At 39.7% G+C, this 16,175-nt stretch overlaps 1 protein-coding gene across 1 annotated transcript in view; it reads right to left on the bottom strand.

The window, feature by feature from the left end:
* Positions 1–11,123, bottom strand: part of UGGT2 (UDP-glucose glycoprotein glucosyltransferase 2) — a 94,825-nt gene extending 83,702 nt beyond the window's left edge. Inside the window, exons 1-4 of the mRNA XM_064440676.1 lie at positions 10,880–11,123; positions 9,386–9,468; positions 1,430–1,560; positions 195–307 (exon numbers count right to left, since the gene is read on the bottom strand). Coding sequence (XP_064296746.1) covers positions 195–307; positions 1,430–1,560; positions 9,386–9,468; positions 10,880–11,031 — 479 coding nt within the window. The 5' untranslated portion in view covers positions 11,032–11,123. The remainder of the gene's footprint in view (positions 1–194; positions 308–1,429; positions 1,561–9,385; positions 9,469–10,879) is intronic.
* Positions 11,124–16,175: the final 5,052 nt, after the last annotated feature.

Genomic DNA, 16,175 nt, shown 5'->3' with positions numbered 1-16,175 from the left:
AAAGTAATTATTTTAAAATAATGTATCCTTGAAATGGGTATGTCTTTAAATAGCCAGTAACCAGGGATTTGTCGGTTTGGCATTATCAAGTAATTAGAACATAAAATTTCAAAATACGACAAGTATATATGCAATAATACATTTCCCTCTGTAGTAATCTATTTTTCCTCTAAAAAAAAGATCATCACATTTACCTCTTAGTAGCCTTCTTCAGCAGCTTTTTTATTTCATTAGTCTTACAGGTGTGCTTCTCATGGATAACTACAAATGCACTGCAACCTTCTGGTGGAGGTTCATCAGCTGCAATCTAATATTTCAACAATTATACTCAACCAGAATGCTTTGATTGCACTTCAACTTAAACTCACATCCCTTTGATTAAAATAACTCAACAGCTGCCATTGAGTTGTGTTTTTAATTAAGCCCATTCAAAATTAGGTGCATGTGAAAAAATTAATGGAAAATATTAGAAGATTAAGACCTTATAACCTTTGTGAGATGTAGTCTATCACATGCAGTCATACTCCAGAAAATGCAAGTCCATTTATGTTCTGTAAAAACAGGGCTGAGAAATCTCCTCCACAAGCTGAACTCACAGCATGTAATCTGAGATATTTTTTAATTTTAGTCGCTATCAGCAATCATGTTAACGTACAAAGATTTGACTGCTAACCAATAAATCCTAAATAATTAATGTCAATTTTTAGTTCTCTCTCCTTTCCACACCCTTGCCTTTTGTTTTTTAAACTCTATTCAGCTATTCCCACGTAAAGCGGGAATTCATGACTCTATGTCAATGACTCTGGATTCATGAGCTGAAAGATAAAAACGAAAAGATACGAGTCTGAAACTATTATATTCCTCCAGAGAACACTTGTAAAACCCCCTAACTTTATTACAGCTTATTACCTTTCAGAAACATGGATTTCTCGCTTTATCTTGAAAGTGGCATTGCTAAAAGGAGGAGGAGCTGTTTTAGGCTAGAGGCACAGTGAATGTATGTCCTCCTGCTTTTTCATTAACAAAGCAGGTATTTGACTACTTTATCTTTCAACGTTTCAAATACTAAAATAGAGAGATGAGAAGGCCACTAAATAACAAATATAAGTGACTTGAAGCCACAGGAAATTACCTTCTTTGGGAATGTCTGAATTCCCATGTATTATTTAAAGCAATGCAAAAAAAACCCCACAACTTGAGTTTTAAAAATGAACCATTCCGCAAATTCTACCCTGAAAATAATGCCATCCATACAATTAAACACAAATATTTGTTCCTGTCAATATAACCAGCTTATAAAGCACCACCTTTATAAATGGATCATGTTTGATTCCAAATAATTTTACCAAACAGTAATAATGAACATTCTTTACTCTGCAGCCAAAACACCACATAAAATCATGTACCAAATATAACAGATAATAGTCACCTGCTGAAACATCTGAACAGTCGGAGAATATGCCCGTATGGAAAGTGAAAACTTCAACAGATTGATTTGCAAATTGGATAAAAATTGTCCTGCTTTCTTCAAGATTAAATTGTAATAGGAATGCTCCGAATCTGTTGAAGAAAAAAAAAAAAAGAGACAAACTTTTAGTATTTAGCCATAAATGATGTGGCCTATCTACCTATGCTACATATTAGGCAAATAGTATGTTAGCACTGCTTGGCAGTTCGAAAGTCTTGAATGCTGTCCACTTTCCTTTTCTTTACTACCAATTCTAAAGGCTTAATGCAACATAAATACAACAAAAGTGAGCACAATAGCACTAGTTAGGATCTCATTTTCAGCAGTGTAAAAATGCACTCAAAACAATAATGTGCCTCTGCAGACCCATATGGAAAATCTTGAATAGAGCTTATTCATTGATTACTATTTGTCAAGCTTATGCAAGCCTTTAAATGCAAAATTTGAAGGTTACTTACTTTGAACCAGTATTATTTTATAAATTACATCCTCAAGTTTAGTCTTGGAACATTCATAAATAAAAATGTTCTAAAGGTGACATTCTTTGGGCTACTCCCACATATCCTATTTCTTCCTTAAAGATACATGATAAACAAGAGTATGAGAATGGATGCAATATGTGAAGTGGTTTCCCCCCTACCCCCACCTATCCTGCCTTCTCAAAGCCAAAATTAGGGCTCAAAGTAAGAAAGATGGTGGATGGTGTCTGGGAATGACAGAAGTGATAATAAATAACATTGGTTGGAAATAATTAACCTCCATTTATTCTTCTAGGGGCATATTCAGGTGAATATTCTCATGCTGTCCTTGGACTGTGAGGCAAAGAAGCCTAATTAGAAGGAGGTTGTAATATTATTTTATCAAGCTGTGAAAAAGACCTGTACCTGTTTAAGGAATAATGCTTATCAAAATTTTAAATCAGGCTGTGTACATTGTACTATATGATATTCTTGAACATAAACAAGTTAGAGTCCGAAAACCAAAGCTGTGACCATACCAAGCATTGTGCACTGTCCCTGTCCCAGAGGTTGTTCTTCCACAGAAGGAACAGCTGAAGCACATGTGAAGGAGTCCAGAATTGCCAATTTATACCCCTCCCCCAGTGATCTATGTAGTCAGCATGTATTTTACTTACATTGACAGATACTACCTGGAAACTGCAGTGATTCAAGATCTTTTTCATGTGTAATTCAAATACTCTCCTATAAAGGTGGAAATTTACAGCAAACTCACTGAGTTGCAGGGAGGAACAATTCTAGCTGTCCACCTTGAATTTATCTGTGTTCTTAGGTCAACATCTTATTTTAAAAGGTGTTCTTGCCGTGAAAGTGGAATGATTGTCCCAGCAGGAAACCCCTTTAGGGGTCCAAAGTGGAACCAAATTCTTACACAGTGTGAAAATCATCTCACATGATTCAACCTGCCAGATTTTACCTGCCTCAGCTGCAGTAGATCTCAGAAGTACCTGTATCAAATGATTTGTGCAGCAGTCAAAGTGCCATTCCCTCGCCGTGGTCTATGTTCCAGTGAAACATTAGACCAAATACAATAGCCCTGCAGGCCATAGTTTTGGAAATATCCATTAAATGCTCCCAGCAGTTCTGTACACAATTTTCATAACTGAGCATTTCCTATCCTCTCACTCTCCTTTTTATAACTCTTAACCTTATTTTGTTCTTAAAGGTCCTAGGATCTCCTTTCTGCCTTTTCCTCCTTCTTAAAACACGTTATTTATAAAGGCTGAGTCTACTGTAAAAAAAAGAAAAAAAAAATTATATTACAAAAGGCTATGATCTGCATTTCCAGAAAGCTGCCTTCCCATAAACTGTATATGATCACTAGTGTCTAACATTAGATTCAATGGACAAAAAACCCATCTCTTTATGTTTTCTAAACCTACACATAGCCCTGGCAAAACTCAAATGAGATAAATTTGGCTTCACACTTTCCAAGCAGTGAATGTAAAAAATCTGGAAGTGGCAAATAATTCCAGACTGAAACGTCTTTCCAATAACTAGAATGTCTTTTTTTTTTTCAAATTATCTCCAAAAAATTAAAACTCAATCTGAAATTTCTGCCGCTCCACTCAGCCCCAAATAACATCCTATTGAACACAATGTAGAGTTATTAAATATATAATTCTAAAGATACCACCTCAATAAAATATTTTTACCACAAGTCTTTAAATCTTTGGCTTATAAATTCCAGCTGTGCTTTCACAGCTCTATATAAAACAGCTGATATTTTTGCTCTGGAAGATAAGACAATGATGATTTCAGTAAGTATAAGAAAAAGAAAGGTAATTTGTCGTGTGCCTTCCAAAAATGATTGTATAACATATGGACAAGGTTACATTTATCAAATCATGCATCCACTCCTACTACTTCAACTTACATTAACACTGCTGGCTTCATTCAGACTACAACTGTACTTTAAACTTCAGCAAGATAAATTAATCCTCATCCAATGCTATATGATCCCCCTTATGCAAAAACATTTTTTTAAAGTTTAGGACATACAGAACTATGGTTTCAGTTTTGCAAATTAGTTTCATGTAGTATTTGCTTCTTGAAACTTGGTAACTACTTGCCCCACAGGCATATTTTAACAGTGCACTCTATGCCAAAGAGTAGAAGTCATAATAAATTTCTTAGGATGTTACAGGGAACCATGAAGAAGCAGATGTTTCTGGTCATAAAATGCTGCATGATAGCATATTATCGCTAAATTCATTAACAGAGTTGATTTTAAAATAAATAAATGAGACAACGTTATTGAGATTTCAAACATCTCAACGCATGTGTATGAGCTACATATCTGTAAATTTCCATTCTAGCCAAGAGATATAGCCTAGCAGCCAACAAAACCTGAAAAGCTATTTAGCTCACTCTAAAGATGCCTACATTTGTCTGCTGAATAGCGCTCTCAACTCCTGTAGCCAAATTGATTAGATTGACTACAACAACTGAACAGCTAGCTAAGCAGGCTCATATTTAAACATCGACATTCACCTTCCACAATCTACAACAGTATCTCACATCACAGGTAGATTAAAAATAATAAAAGGGAGATGACCAGGACGGTCACTAAAGGAAAGTAACAGCCTATACCACAGCTCCTCAGATCCCATGCACACGCAGCACAAAATTAATCTGAATATATGCTGGTGGCCCGCAGGAGAATTCAACATACTGACGCACAGGAGGTAGGGAAAGTAAACATAAGGGATGTAATTAGTCAGAAGAGCACAGGGTGCTGGGATCGTTATTTTAAAGGATGAGTATGGGGATTGTTCCAACCGCAGAGATGTGCATATCTGTATCAACAGGTCAGCCAGGGAATTAGAAATCCCAGGTGAGAGCAGTTCAAGCCATCACCGGCTAGTCAAATCCCTATGACATTCAAGCAAGATGCCAGTAGAGAGGGAATAGTTTATTTTATTGCATGGTTACTATAGAAGTACCATGCTTGCAAAACTCCTTCCTCTTGAATCTTTAAGGTTGATACGTATGTGAAAAATACCTAATTTAGTTGCAAATAATGTGTAGTCTTCTAGATTACAACAAAGAATTTGCACGATCGTTGTTTATATGTAATATACTGTTATATTTTTTCAGAGAAAATACTTCCCCTATTACGCTTTTTTTTGTGAGTTTGTGGGTTTTTTTTTTAAATATATATTTAAGAGGCTGATGAAAATTCAATATATAAACTGAATCACTTGGGAAGACAGTTATAATTAGTCAGCAGGGAACTGGCTACTTACCTTCACTCTCTGTTCCTAAATTAACCTTTTGAGATATAAAAGCAGCAGCAAGTTTAAAACGCAGTCTTCAGTGTTTTGTAACTGTGCTGTTTTTAATATGGAATTTTTGCAGCTTTGATTTCTTTATGACATACATGCAGCCCAAAATAGCATCATCTGCATTTCCAAACCCTCCACAAGCCTGGTGGCAAGTATGTTGCATATTAAATAGACATACACAATGTTGTCCATAGTACCGGAAGACCTCACTCTGATTTAATGCAGCGCAGCCCATCATTAGCTTTTTGATGTTTTTCATGGTGTAAAATCTCAATGATGTCCAAGTTCATTTGAGTTCGTATTAAAGAAAGTGTTAAAACCATAAAAAACATCCCCAGACTAAATGCTTTACCAAATTCCACGTATGCTGTTCCTACCAAATCCATTAAATTGCTACATATGTCATAGCCAAACAGACCATTAGTAGATGTAATTTGCTAAGGCTGAATATCTTAAATGAGCAAGTTAACAACAGATGTTGATTTGATTATGCTAAATTTAAAATAACAAGTTTTGAGAACTGATAAGCAACAGATTGGAAATCATCCAAGGGATGATTTAAAAGAAAGAAAAAAGCCACCGCATTTGTTTTTTAAGTTGCCTTTTAGCTTTGATACTTCCTCTTCTGAAATACTCAACAGTAGGTTGAGATACAAATCTATCATCCAATTCTCCTATAAGCCCTGTTTTTCAGCTTCAAATCTAGTCATTCTTTACCTTCCATGAAAATGTTTCTATTTAAAAACAGCAATGCTTTTATTTCCCAGTTATCCATCCTATCTACTTTATACATCATCCAGAGCAAAACTGAAAAGTCAGTCACCCCAACCAATCCTTTTTAAGCCAGATCCTTTAATTCACTGAAGTAATTATTGTTACTTCAGCCTTAATGCATCATGAACATCCCTCTACGTCAATGAATCTTAACATGCAACAGCTAAGACGGAACCCATTCCACACCATCCAGAGAAACAACTTCTCCTCAGAGGTATACCACTGCATACCTCTCAGTAGCTGTGCCACTCCAGTATTTCTTCACTCCAGCTGACAATTTTATTGTAGACGTCTAATGCAGACTTCCCTGCCGAAAGTGGCTTAACTAACTACTACTGGATACATATGATGCTCATAATATTTCTATTTCACACTTAGTATGTTGACTTCAGTAAGATGCTCTTAAGCTGGAAGAATCAATAGTGATATGATTTTGTCATTAAATAACCAATTTCTTTCCCTCTAAAACTGAATCTTTCATTCTCATTCTGTTCATAAAGAGCACTGGTTTGCTTGTATACTACTACCCCAACTATGAATTGACTTTTAGGGAAACCACTTGGTGCCAAAACTTTAAATTTTCCTGCATTACAAACATAGGAGTTCATTGGCCATAATGATAAACAAACATATACACATCAATTGCTTAATACGCTTAATTTAAGTAATATTTTAGCGCATTCCCAAGGTTCCCCACTACCAGCATCTAATATTTAACTGACAAGATAGACCATGCAGATCATCCTACCGGTAATTTATTTATTCTCAGTCACACAGAGTTTATCCAGGTGAAATAGGTAAAGTATGGAGCTAACTGCAAATTTCAGCTGACATCTGTGTCACTAATAGTAGACATCACTAAAGCTTCAAATGCCTTGGAAAGTTGGTCCAAGGTAGCAGAGAACAGATGGCTGATAAAAAACCCTGACACATCATCTAATACATCAGTCTTGTCTCAAGGTAATATGAGCTGCATCTAAACCACTCATAGAAAGAAAAAAAGAATAATTCACGTCAAAAGTGACTTCTGGAGGTCACCTCATCCAAACTTTTCCTTAGAGGAGATCCAATTTCAGTGCTAGATAAGGCTGCTCAGGGCCTTGTGCAACAGAGTTTTGAGTATCTCCAAGAATGGAGAAGCCTCCTGAGGCAAACTGTTCCAGTGTTTACCCAACCCCAAGGCAGAAACATTTCCCTAGTATCTAATCAAAATTTCCACATTTCAACTTGAGCCCATTGCTTTTTTTCATATTACTGCATACCTTCATGAAGCGTCTGGCTCCACCTTCTCTGTACCTTTCTATCAGGAATTTGAGAATACGAGGCCTCTCCTTACCCTTCCCTTCTTCAGGTTGAATGAAACCCAGTTCCCTCAGCCTTTCCTCAGAAATCTGCTCCAGTTCCCCAGCCACCGCAATCCTCTCCTAGATTTGCTCCAGTATGTCCATGTCTTTCTTGTAACAGAGCCCCAAACTGGGCCCAGCGCTCCAGAGGAGGTCTCACAAGTGCCACACACGGTGGAATAACCACTTTTCTTGACCTGCTGGCTACACTCTGGCTAATGCAGCCCAGCACATAGTTGATCTTCACAGGCATAAGAATTTAATGCAACTCACCATTGACAAGAATCCCTAGGTCTGTTTCTCAAAAACCACTTTCTCATCAGACAGAGCCCAGGTTGCACTGCTGCCAACATTATTCCAGCCCACATGCAGCAGTCTGTAAAATGCCTTTGCTGAACTTCCCATTGTTTCTGTCGGTCCATCCCTCCAGCCTGCCAAGGCCCCTCTAACGGCAGTCCTACCCTCCAGCTTCTCAACTTCTCCTCCCAGTTTCATATCAACAACCTTGTGGAGGCTGCCTCACACAGTACTTGCCTCAAAAATGCTACCAGCAGCTGACCACAGCCAAATTCTGCACCTACTTCCATCTTCTGTGTCCTCGTGCCCTTACACAGAACAGCTCTGAGCACCATTCACCACCTGGGCCTGCTGTTCTCAGTAATTCTCTCTGGTTTTTATACTTCTGACCTGACACCATCCCCAGTTTTCATCAGCTTACAGTAATTTTTTTTTTTAACCCGTCCAGTTGATACCCCACGACCATAATCACCGTTCTTTGTACATCTTCTGCTTCTACTATGCCCTTTCTAAAGCAATGAAGACAAAAATACAGGGAGACGGTGAAGTAGAACACCATGCTTTACTCAATACAAAAGCACATCATGGAATCATAAGCACCAAAATGTCATTTATCATGCAGGTCTCTCTTCCTTTCCTAGTAATTTTTTTAAAATCTATTGGCAGCTTTGGGCATTGCTGAGTGCTGAAACCACATGCTCACTGGCCTATCCACACAGGCACCACAATCTCTTTGTGACTTGTATTCAGTCAGTCACAATTGTTGAAGCATGTTGTTTCTTAAGTTCTCCCTCACATATGGAGCATTTTTCACAGAACAAGGATTCATTTCTGTCACCTCACTGCCATTTCCTGCATGATGTTTCTACCGTTTGTTACATTTTGACTATTAATGTGACATTCAATTTTCCTGAAGTCTTTGCCAGCAGTAGTTTTAGATCCCCACACTCATTCCTAAAAAGACGTACTATTTTCAAGTAGAGTGCAAAATGAAGCTTTTTTTTCACCTTTGTTCATCTATTGACCAACCTGTTAAAGCTGGTAGGTTTCCAAATTTTTCATTGCCACGGTCATTTCTAGTAAACTCCTCTCCAATGTATCTTCTGGGGTGACTCACTTTTATGCTTCATTTGCTGGATTCTATGCTTTGTTCTTGTCTCCAAACTTGTAAAAACTTAATATTCTTCTGTCTAATCATGCAAGGTTTTTTTATTCCTATCTTGACAGCGATAAACATTTATTCTGAAACACCAGTATTGCTGCTAGAAAACAGTCTCTATGCCATCTACAAGTATTAAACCTTTTTTGGCTATTCTTTTAATTTTTTCCTTTAGCTAGCACTCTCAGTTATCTGTGGGATTCTCTCCCCTAGAAACATCCATCTCACACAAAACATGAAGTCTGAATATCCTGTGCGCCCTTGCACAGTCATGTAAGAAGGTAGGTATCTTTAATTTTTACAGTTTGCTCCATATTGTAACAGCAGTTCAGCTCATCTCGTCTTCTGTGCTTTTAGAACTCATCTACTGGTACGATTCCCAGGGGAAAATATGCTACAACTTTCTGAAAGAAAACCACCTAGTAAGCATTAGTGGAAGAGTTAGGCTTTCCCTGACTGGAGCTAGTTAATGTGTTAGCTTGATGTTTAGAAGTTAAATACAGGGCAAGACAATAGAACTCACATGCTGTTTAACTTACCTCCTTGCTTATAAACCGTTAACTCTCGTACAGTTTCCAAGAACTGCCAAAACTTCTCATTACCATCTTCTGCAATAAATTCACTGTTTAAAAATAAAAATGAATTGTCCATAGGTTGACTTTGTCCAAAGATGTACCACAGTAAATATCTTCAGTTGTTTAAAATAATAAATACCCAGCAACAACCAAGCGTTAATTATTCAATGGCTATCTAACATCTCCGTAGCATAAAATACTGAACAGCAGTGCATTTTGGTTAAGAAAGATTTTGAACAAAATACTACCAATCTGAACTCAACAATCAGAGCTGGAAAGCAAGCAGGCTATTCTCTGATACAGAAATAAACACAAATTTTCACTTTATTTTTCCACAGGTATTCCAATATACAGTTATAAATAAAATCAATTCAGCAAACAAACTTTATTTAATGGTAGCTAAATATACAAATAAGGACACACACTGTCAGGTTACAGTTTTTAATTAAATTACAGGCTTTTATTGATGACAATGTCTCCTTTGCTATGCAGGGGAGGTCCCCAATCTCTGGAACACTTTCAAAGATGGGTTAATCCTTAAAGCATAAAACGTAACATTTGCTTTATTCCAAATATCATTCTTCCATTTACTGGTAACAACACTTTTTAGTTTTGAGTTTTTTTTCTTAAGGGAACATCAGTTGCTTTTCTTCTTCTTTACACCTGCCAAAACGATCTACTTGCTAGCATGACTGTATTGTTTCCTAATCTTTACTTTGGAAGTTTGCCACTCCTTTGATTACAGAAGGTTGCCATTCTCTGTTTCATGGGAGTTCTTCAAACAGCAGCAAATAAGTTTAAAAACAAAAGAAACCCACAAACCCCCAACCCCAATTTTAAAGCAGAGTGGCAGAGGAGCCACAAACACATAATACTGGAAAGCATTTTCACTTCCTATTTTGAAATCATGATTACAAGTTAGCAATACCTTTTTTAAAAAAGACATAGTTTACTACTACACCTCCACATCTTCACTAACACCTTTATGCATAATTATTTCATTCATGAGTGAAAGCAAACTAATTGGGGTGAGATGAAGAGATACTGTTACTCAGTGGAAAGTAGGGACCGTGTAGGCTGGCCCATTGCACCTCCTTAACCTAACCTGCAAAACACCCGAGTAGGTTAAACACAAAGCAATTTAAACAGCACACTTAAAACGTGCGGAAGCCTGCCAGCACTACCCGTGACGTTTTGCAGAGGGAGAAAACAGTTAAGCCTTGCCCCAAAGGGGTGCTGTAACACACCCTCTGACAGAGGGAGAGGGGCGAAGCGAAGCCACCCCCCCCGTCAGCCCAGCCCCCCCTCAGCCCCCCCAGCGGAGAGAAGGGAAGGGAAGAGCGGGGCCATCCTTCCTCCCGCCCCCTCAGGAGGCACCACCACCGCCCCCCGGCCCCGCGCCGCAGCCGAGAAGGGCAGCAGGGAGGAGGAGGAAGAGGAGGAGGCGGCTGCACGCACCTCGCCTCCAGCAGCAGCGGGGTCGCCGGCCACTTCGCCGCCAGCCGGGCCGTCACGGCCCGGGAGGAGGCTGGAGCCCTGCCGCAATGGGACGGCCGGGCCTGCAGGAGTGTGAGGAGGAGGAGGGCGACCAGCGGCGGCCAGCCCGCCATGAGGGAGAGGTGAAGAGAGCTCCCCGCAGCCACCGCTACCCGGCACGGTACAGCTCCCGCCGCCCCCTCAGCCTCGGCGTGCGCGCCTCCGCCCCGCCCGCACGGCCCCTGCCCCGCTCCCATTGGCTGCCCTGCGCCCTTGCTATTAGGTTATTGGTCATCCCAGGGACCAATCAGGGGGTGACGCCAAATAAATAGCGGAGCTGTGGGGGCTTGCGCGGTGACACGCGGCGCTGGGGGCGGGTCGTGGGTGTTTCGCGCCTCTGCGCAGGCGCGGGAGCAGCGTTAGTGCCGCCTCTCCCCGTCCTTTAGGGGATGAGGGTGGTGTTGCGTCGTTGACGTTATTTTCTTCGTTTACGGGCTGTTTTATAAGGGTGGGTGCCGTGTGGGGTACCTTCGGGTTTCCCTTGTGGGGCCCTGCCTCGCCTCTGGGCCGTGGGCGCTGTGGGGGGTAGCGGCTGCTCGCAGCTGAGGGGAGGCAAGGCCGTGCCATCCCGGAGCCGGGGCAACGGCTGCCTTCCCTGACGGCCCCCAGGCTCCCAGGTGCCTGTCCTAGCGCTTAGCCCTGAATGTTTGTTCGGCTAAAAATAGTAGCTAGGAACTCAGTAATGAGTAGCTTCATAAAGGATATATATGCCCATTCATATCTACATGGTACAGGAAGAGGGAATTACTTAAACTTTCTCCCCCCTCAAAGTTCTCCAATTTCTATTTTGAGATGTGTTCTGTCTCCTACCAATGTAACTCTTTCCTAGATTTTGAAATCTCACTAGTTAATTGCACTCTCTCCCTTAGGAGAAAGTAGGAAAAACTAACCTAAAAGGGCCGGTGGAAGTGCTTCTGAAGCAGTATCGTGCAATGTGAATATGGAACAGCTGTTTACTGGGGAAAGGATCCTCCAGCTGTATTAAAAAATAGAAGGTATAGCCTTTTCCAAGGAAAATATGACTCACGAAACGTAGAACTTGAAGTTGAAACATGGAACATCTCACTCTGTGTGCACCTTTATTTTGCTAACCGTCACCTGACTGTTGCAAGCTGCTGTGTGGCTGGCAAGAGCCAGCTGGGGCCTTAGTCAAGGGAGCAGGCTGTGGACTGTAGAGTTTGGTATGTTAGTGCTCAGGGCTGGTGAGTACATCATCATACGTCCAACTGAAAGGAATCTGATTGCCAGGTGTGCTCAAACTATGGTACAGAAACTGTCCAAACAAAACGACTGCACTTCCGTCCTGCTGGGTCTTTATTATCCAAAAGTATGATAAAGACTTCCCTGAGGGTCATTCATATGTAAATTCAGTCTGGGGCCCTTGTGTTTGATCTTTTTTGGACTTATTCCCACAAACTTGTGCTGTTACAAGACCTCAGATAATTTTCAGGTACCACTGTGACACATCAGTGATGCCCACTTTAATGTAAATCAGTTGATTTAAGTAACCTTATATAAGACTAGTAGTAAAGTCTTTGTATAGCTCCACAGAAATAATCAAAAGCACAGAAGTATGTCTATTGGATCATGGGTAAGGCCATTAGAAATAACAAAATTTGTCATCTTTTATATGGAGAAAGACTGTGATGTACTGTCTGAGCAGCTTTTTTCTTTTATACTGACAGTTCAGAAGCTGCTGCTGCTAGTGGGGCCGACATGGTCAGAGCAGTGTACTGGTAAGTTTAGGCCCCTTGTTTTTTATGCTAGTAACCTATGTATGTGGCCAAACTCTTGCTCCATAGAAAGCAGAAAAACGTGTGATGAACTGATAAAAGGCACTTCCACCACTCCCTAGAAAAGTTCAAAATTCATTTGATGGACTTCGTAGAACTCACTTGTTCTGCACAGAATAGGCTATAGCTACTTTATATTGAGCATCTATCAAAAAAAAAAAAAAACCAAACAGACCCAACAATCCTTTTATGGTTAAAGGAATTACTAGGGAGTTGCTTTTTGCTGTTTCTTCAGCCAAAACTGAAATTTACTGAGCACATTCCGGGTGTACATACATTTACCATGCATTTTTCGTAACTCCATGCAGCACTATGTATTTGGGATGATGGATGCATCTACCTTACCCTAATCTATCAACTGCTTTTCTATATAAAGTTGCTATATTACATTTGGGTTGATATTGATGTTGAAGAGGCTGCTATTGTTGCTTAAATGTGAATTCTTAATAGCTTGTACTTGCTTCATCTTGAGCTATGACAATTTATGATTTGCCATACGAAAAGATAAATAAAAGTTTGTTGCCACTGGTTACGGAGATACAACTGGCTTTGAATTCAGCAGCAAGATAAAGTAGTAGCTCTGAATCAAAGGTCAGATAATTAATCTGTGGTGAACTACAGAAAATTGTTTGTCCAGTTTTTATCCTTTCTGCTTAGATTCAGAGATCTCCATGAGGCATAAAGAATCTCCCTGCCAAGACATCTCTCCCTTTCCCATTTTGGATTACTGTTTTTTAGGTGCTTAAAATTTAGGCTATAGATAGGCTGCATGAAGTTGGAAGGGCCCTTGGGAGGTCTGTAGTCCAACCTCCTGCTCAGAGCAGGGTCAGCTCTGAGGTCCAGTCAAGTCCTGAGAAAATCGAATGCTAGCACCTGCACAACCTCTCTGGGCAGCCTGATCCATTGCTTAAGAGGCAGTTCTGATTGCTCCTCAGAAAGAAATACATTACCTTCCTTACAAAAGCTGTTGCATATTTATCCATCTTCCCTTGGTATCTTAGCTACATTCTAGCCACAAAGAGCCAATACACACTTTTCAGAAATCTATTTCTTTATATCTGGACAAATGCAGATTTTAATCTTTTAAGCAGTGTGCAAGCCTAGAAGATGGCGAGCAGACTCAATCTTCATTTCTACAGCAGATTTTTATGTAATTAGGTATTCCAAATAACACTTGGCCGTTTCTGTACGTACATTCCATATATATGTGAAAAAACCCGTTAGTTCTCTGAAACCGTTTTTCAGCAGAACAGAAAAACAATTACAGCAAATTTAAAAAATTATTCATATCACAGCTGTGCAAATAAGAATTGATTATCATAGCTCTTTCAGTGTGAATAGAGGAAGTGATTAATGAAGACTTCTCAGTAAGATGCAAATGTTTTATAGTGTAAGTCATAGTGAGCTATGTCTATTTAATAGAAACAGTAGCAATAAGTGAAAATAAGTTGAGCTTCATCAGCGTATTCAGCTAGCTGAAAATAAAACTTTATTTTTGAATGGATTGAAAACAATTTTGAAGCTGAAAGGCTCCCTTTCTCCCTAACTTGGAGGTAATGTACACATCAAACACAAGTCAAAAGATATACCCATTATCTGGTTATTAATCGACAACCTCCTGAGCAGTAGCTCATGGCATCCTTTTATCTTGCTACAAGATTGCAGGTTGTTCTCTTCAGAACCTGTCAATGTCAGTCTTATGTCAGGCATCTGAGGTATTTCCCTGAAGACATACAGGATGCTCTTCGTCCGTTCTGTTGAAAATAAAGACCAACCTGGGTTATTTGATTAGCATATCTCAGTATAGTGGCATTATGTAATAAACAATGCAAAATATATTTTATAGTCTGTTAGCTCTTATTTTGATTTACAGGGACAAGCAAGAGAAAGAAAAATTGAGGCAGAAGTAACGTACGCCTGGTTTCAACAGCTCACAGAAGCTGCTCAGTGGCAACTTTCTGGCAATCGGAAAATGCGCTGCTTTGCTATGCCTACACATGCAGCTGCAGTGGCAGCAATGGCTCTCCTCCAGTATGCTGCTCTTTCCAACTTTTATTAAAAAAGAGAAGAAACCAAAGCAACGTTTTGCTTTGTAAAATAAACACAGAGTTACAGCTTCTTATTTAAAATGACCCACCTCAGAAATGTAAATATACTTCCCAGGCCAGATCAACAGCTTTCCTATGAATTTCTGGGTGTGTCTGGACTGCGTAGTGGAGGACAGTGAAGTGTGGCCGTGATGGGGACTGCAGCACCACGTGGAAATACCAGCTCAAGTTCATGAGCAGTGCCACTGCTCTGCTGTGCCAACAGGACAGTCTGGTTGTATCGATTCCTGAACGGTACTGGCTCCTGCCATGCCAAATCTGTACCGAAGGATAAAAAGAGGGCTTATCTTTAACACCAGGATTTTCTGAGTCTGACTATGCTAAATCTTAGCTTACTGGATTAAGCTCATCATGTGACATGAGTTGGCACTTCTGATGCCAACTATCAACTAACGGTCCTGGTTGTTAACTGGCATGTGCTCATGATTATTCTCTTATTTACAGAACCCTCTTAGCTTCTCAGGTGTTGAAAAAAAGAATGTTTTTCCTTCTTTCCCTAATTGTAACTTGTGAACCTGTCTACATACTCAGTGAAAGGAACACAGGTGATACACGAGTGGTACAAAAATGGGCCTAAAATGTGCAATAAGGCTATTAAATCATCACTGTTAATGATTCAAATAATAGCCACATACTTGTAGTTTAGATATGGTTTGTCACGTGCAAATCTTTGGGAGATTATAACTTCAGTAGATGATGGCATATTTACAAATAAAAAGTCCCAAGCTGAGTATTTTTACATTAATTCATAAGCTGATATGTGCAATGAAGTGCCTCAGGGCAATTCTGGCCACATGGTACAACAGCAGCATCAGAAAAGGCTTTAGTGTGAAGGTACGGGTTTGCTCACTGAGGAAATAAAATATTTCCCAGAACAGAGGAGTAGGCTTTGACTTTTAGGCCTATCACGTATGAATCAAAAGGTGTTATTGCTATATGCAAGGTGGAAAATATAAAGATAAAATACCTGTACAACAAAGTATACAAGTGATTTTTCCTTTTTAGTCAGATCAGTGAGCTGAGCTCTGAATCCTTTCCAGGATACCTTAGAAAACACAAGGTAAGTTGGAAAATTAGCCAGTGAGCCCTGAATGTGCCCTCAGCAAAGGCACCTTTGACAGAAGTGAGGACTGCAGGATCACGACATACCATCTACTTAAAGCCAAGTGCAGTTTTTCTTTGAAGAAACTATTCTATCCTTTCTAAACTGGTTCAGAACTGCAATTGTATTTTCACCTGTGCAGCTTTATGTATAGACCACACTGTCCAGAATCCTCGAGTGAAGGCGTATGCTGGGAGGCAGGGCTGTTTGACACA

Source organism: Phalacrocorax carbo, chromosome 1 (genome assembly GCF_963921805.1).
Source record: "Phalacrocorax carbo chromosome 1, bPhaCar2.1, whole genome shotgun sequence".
Classification (NCBI taxonomy): domain Eukaryota; kingdom Metazoa; phylum Chordata; class Aves; order Suliformes; family Phalacrocoracidae; genus Phalacrocorax; species Phalacrocorax carbo.
Note: the sequence above shows the minus strand (reverse complement) of the source record. Positions and strands in the feature narration are given on the sequence as shown.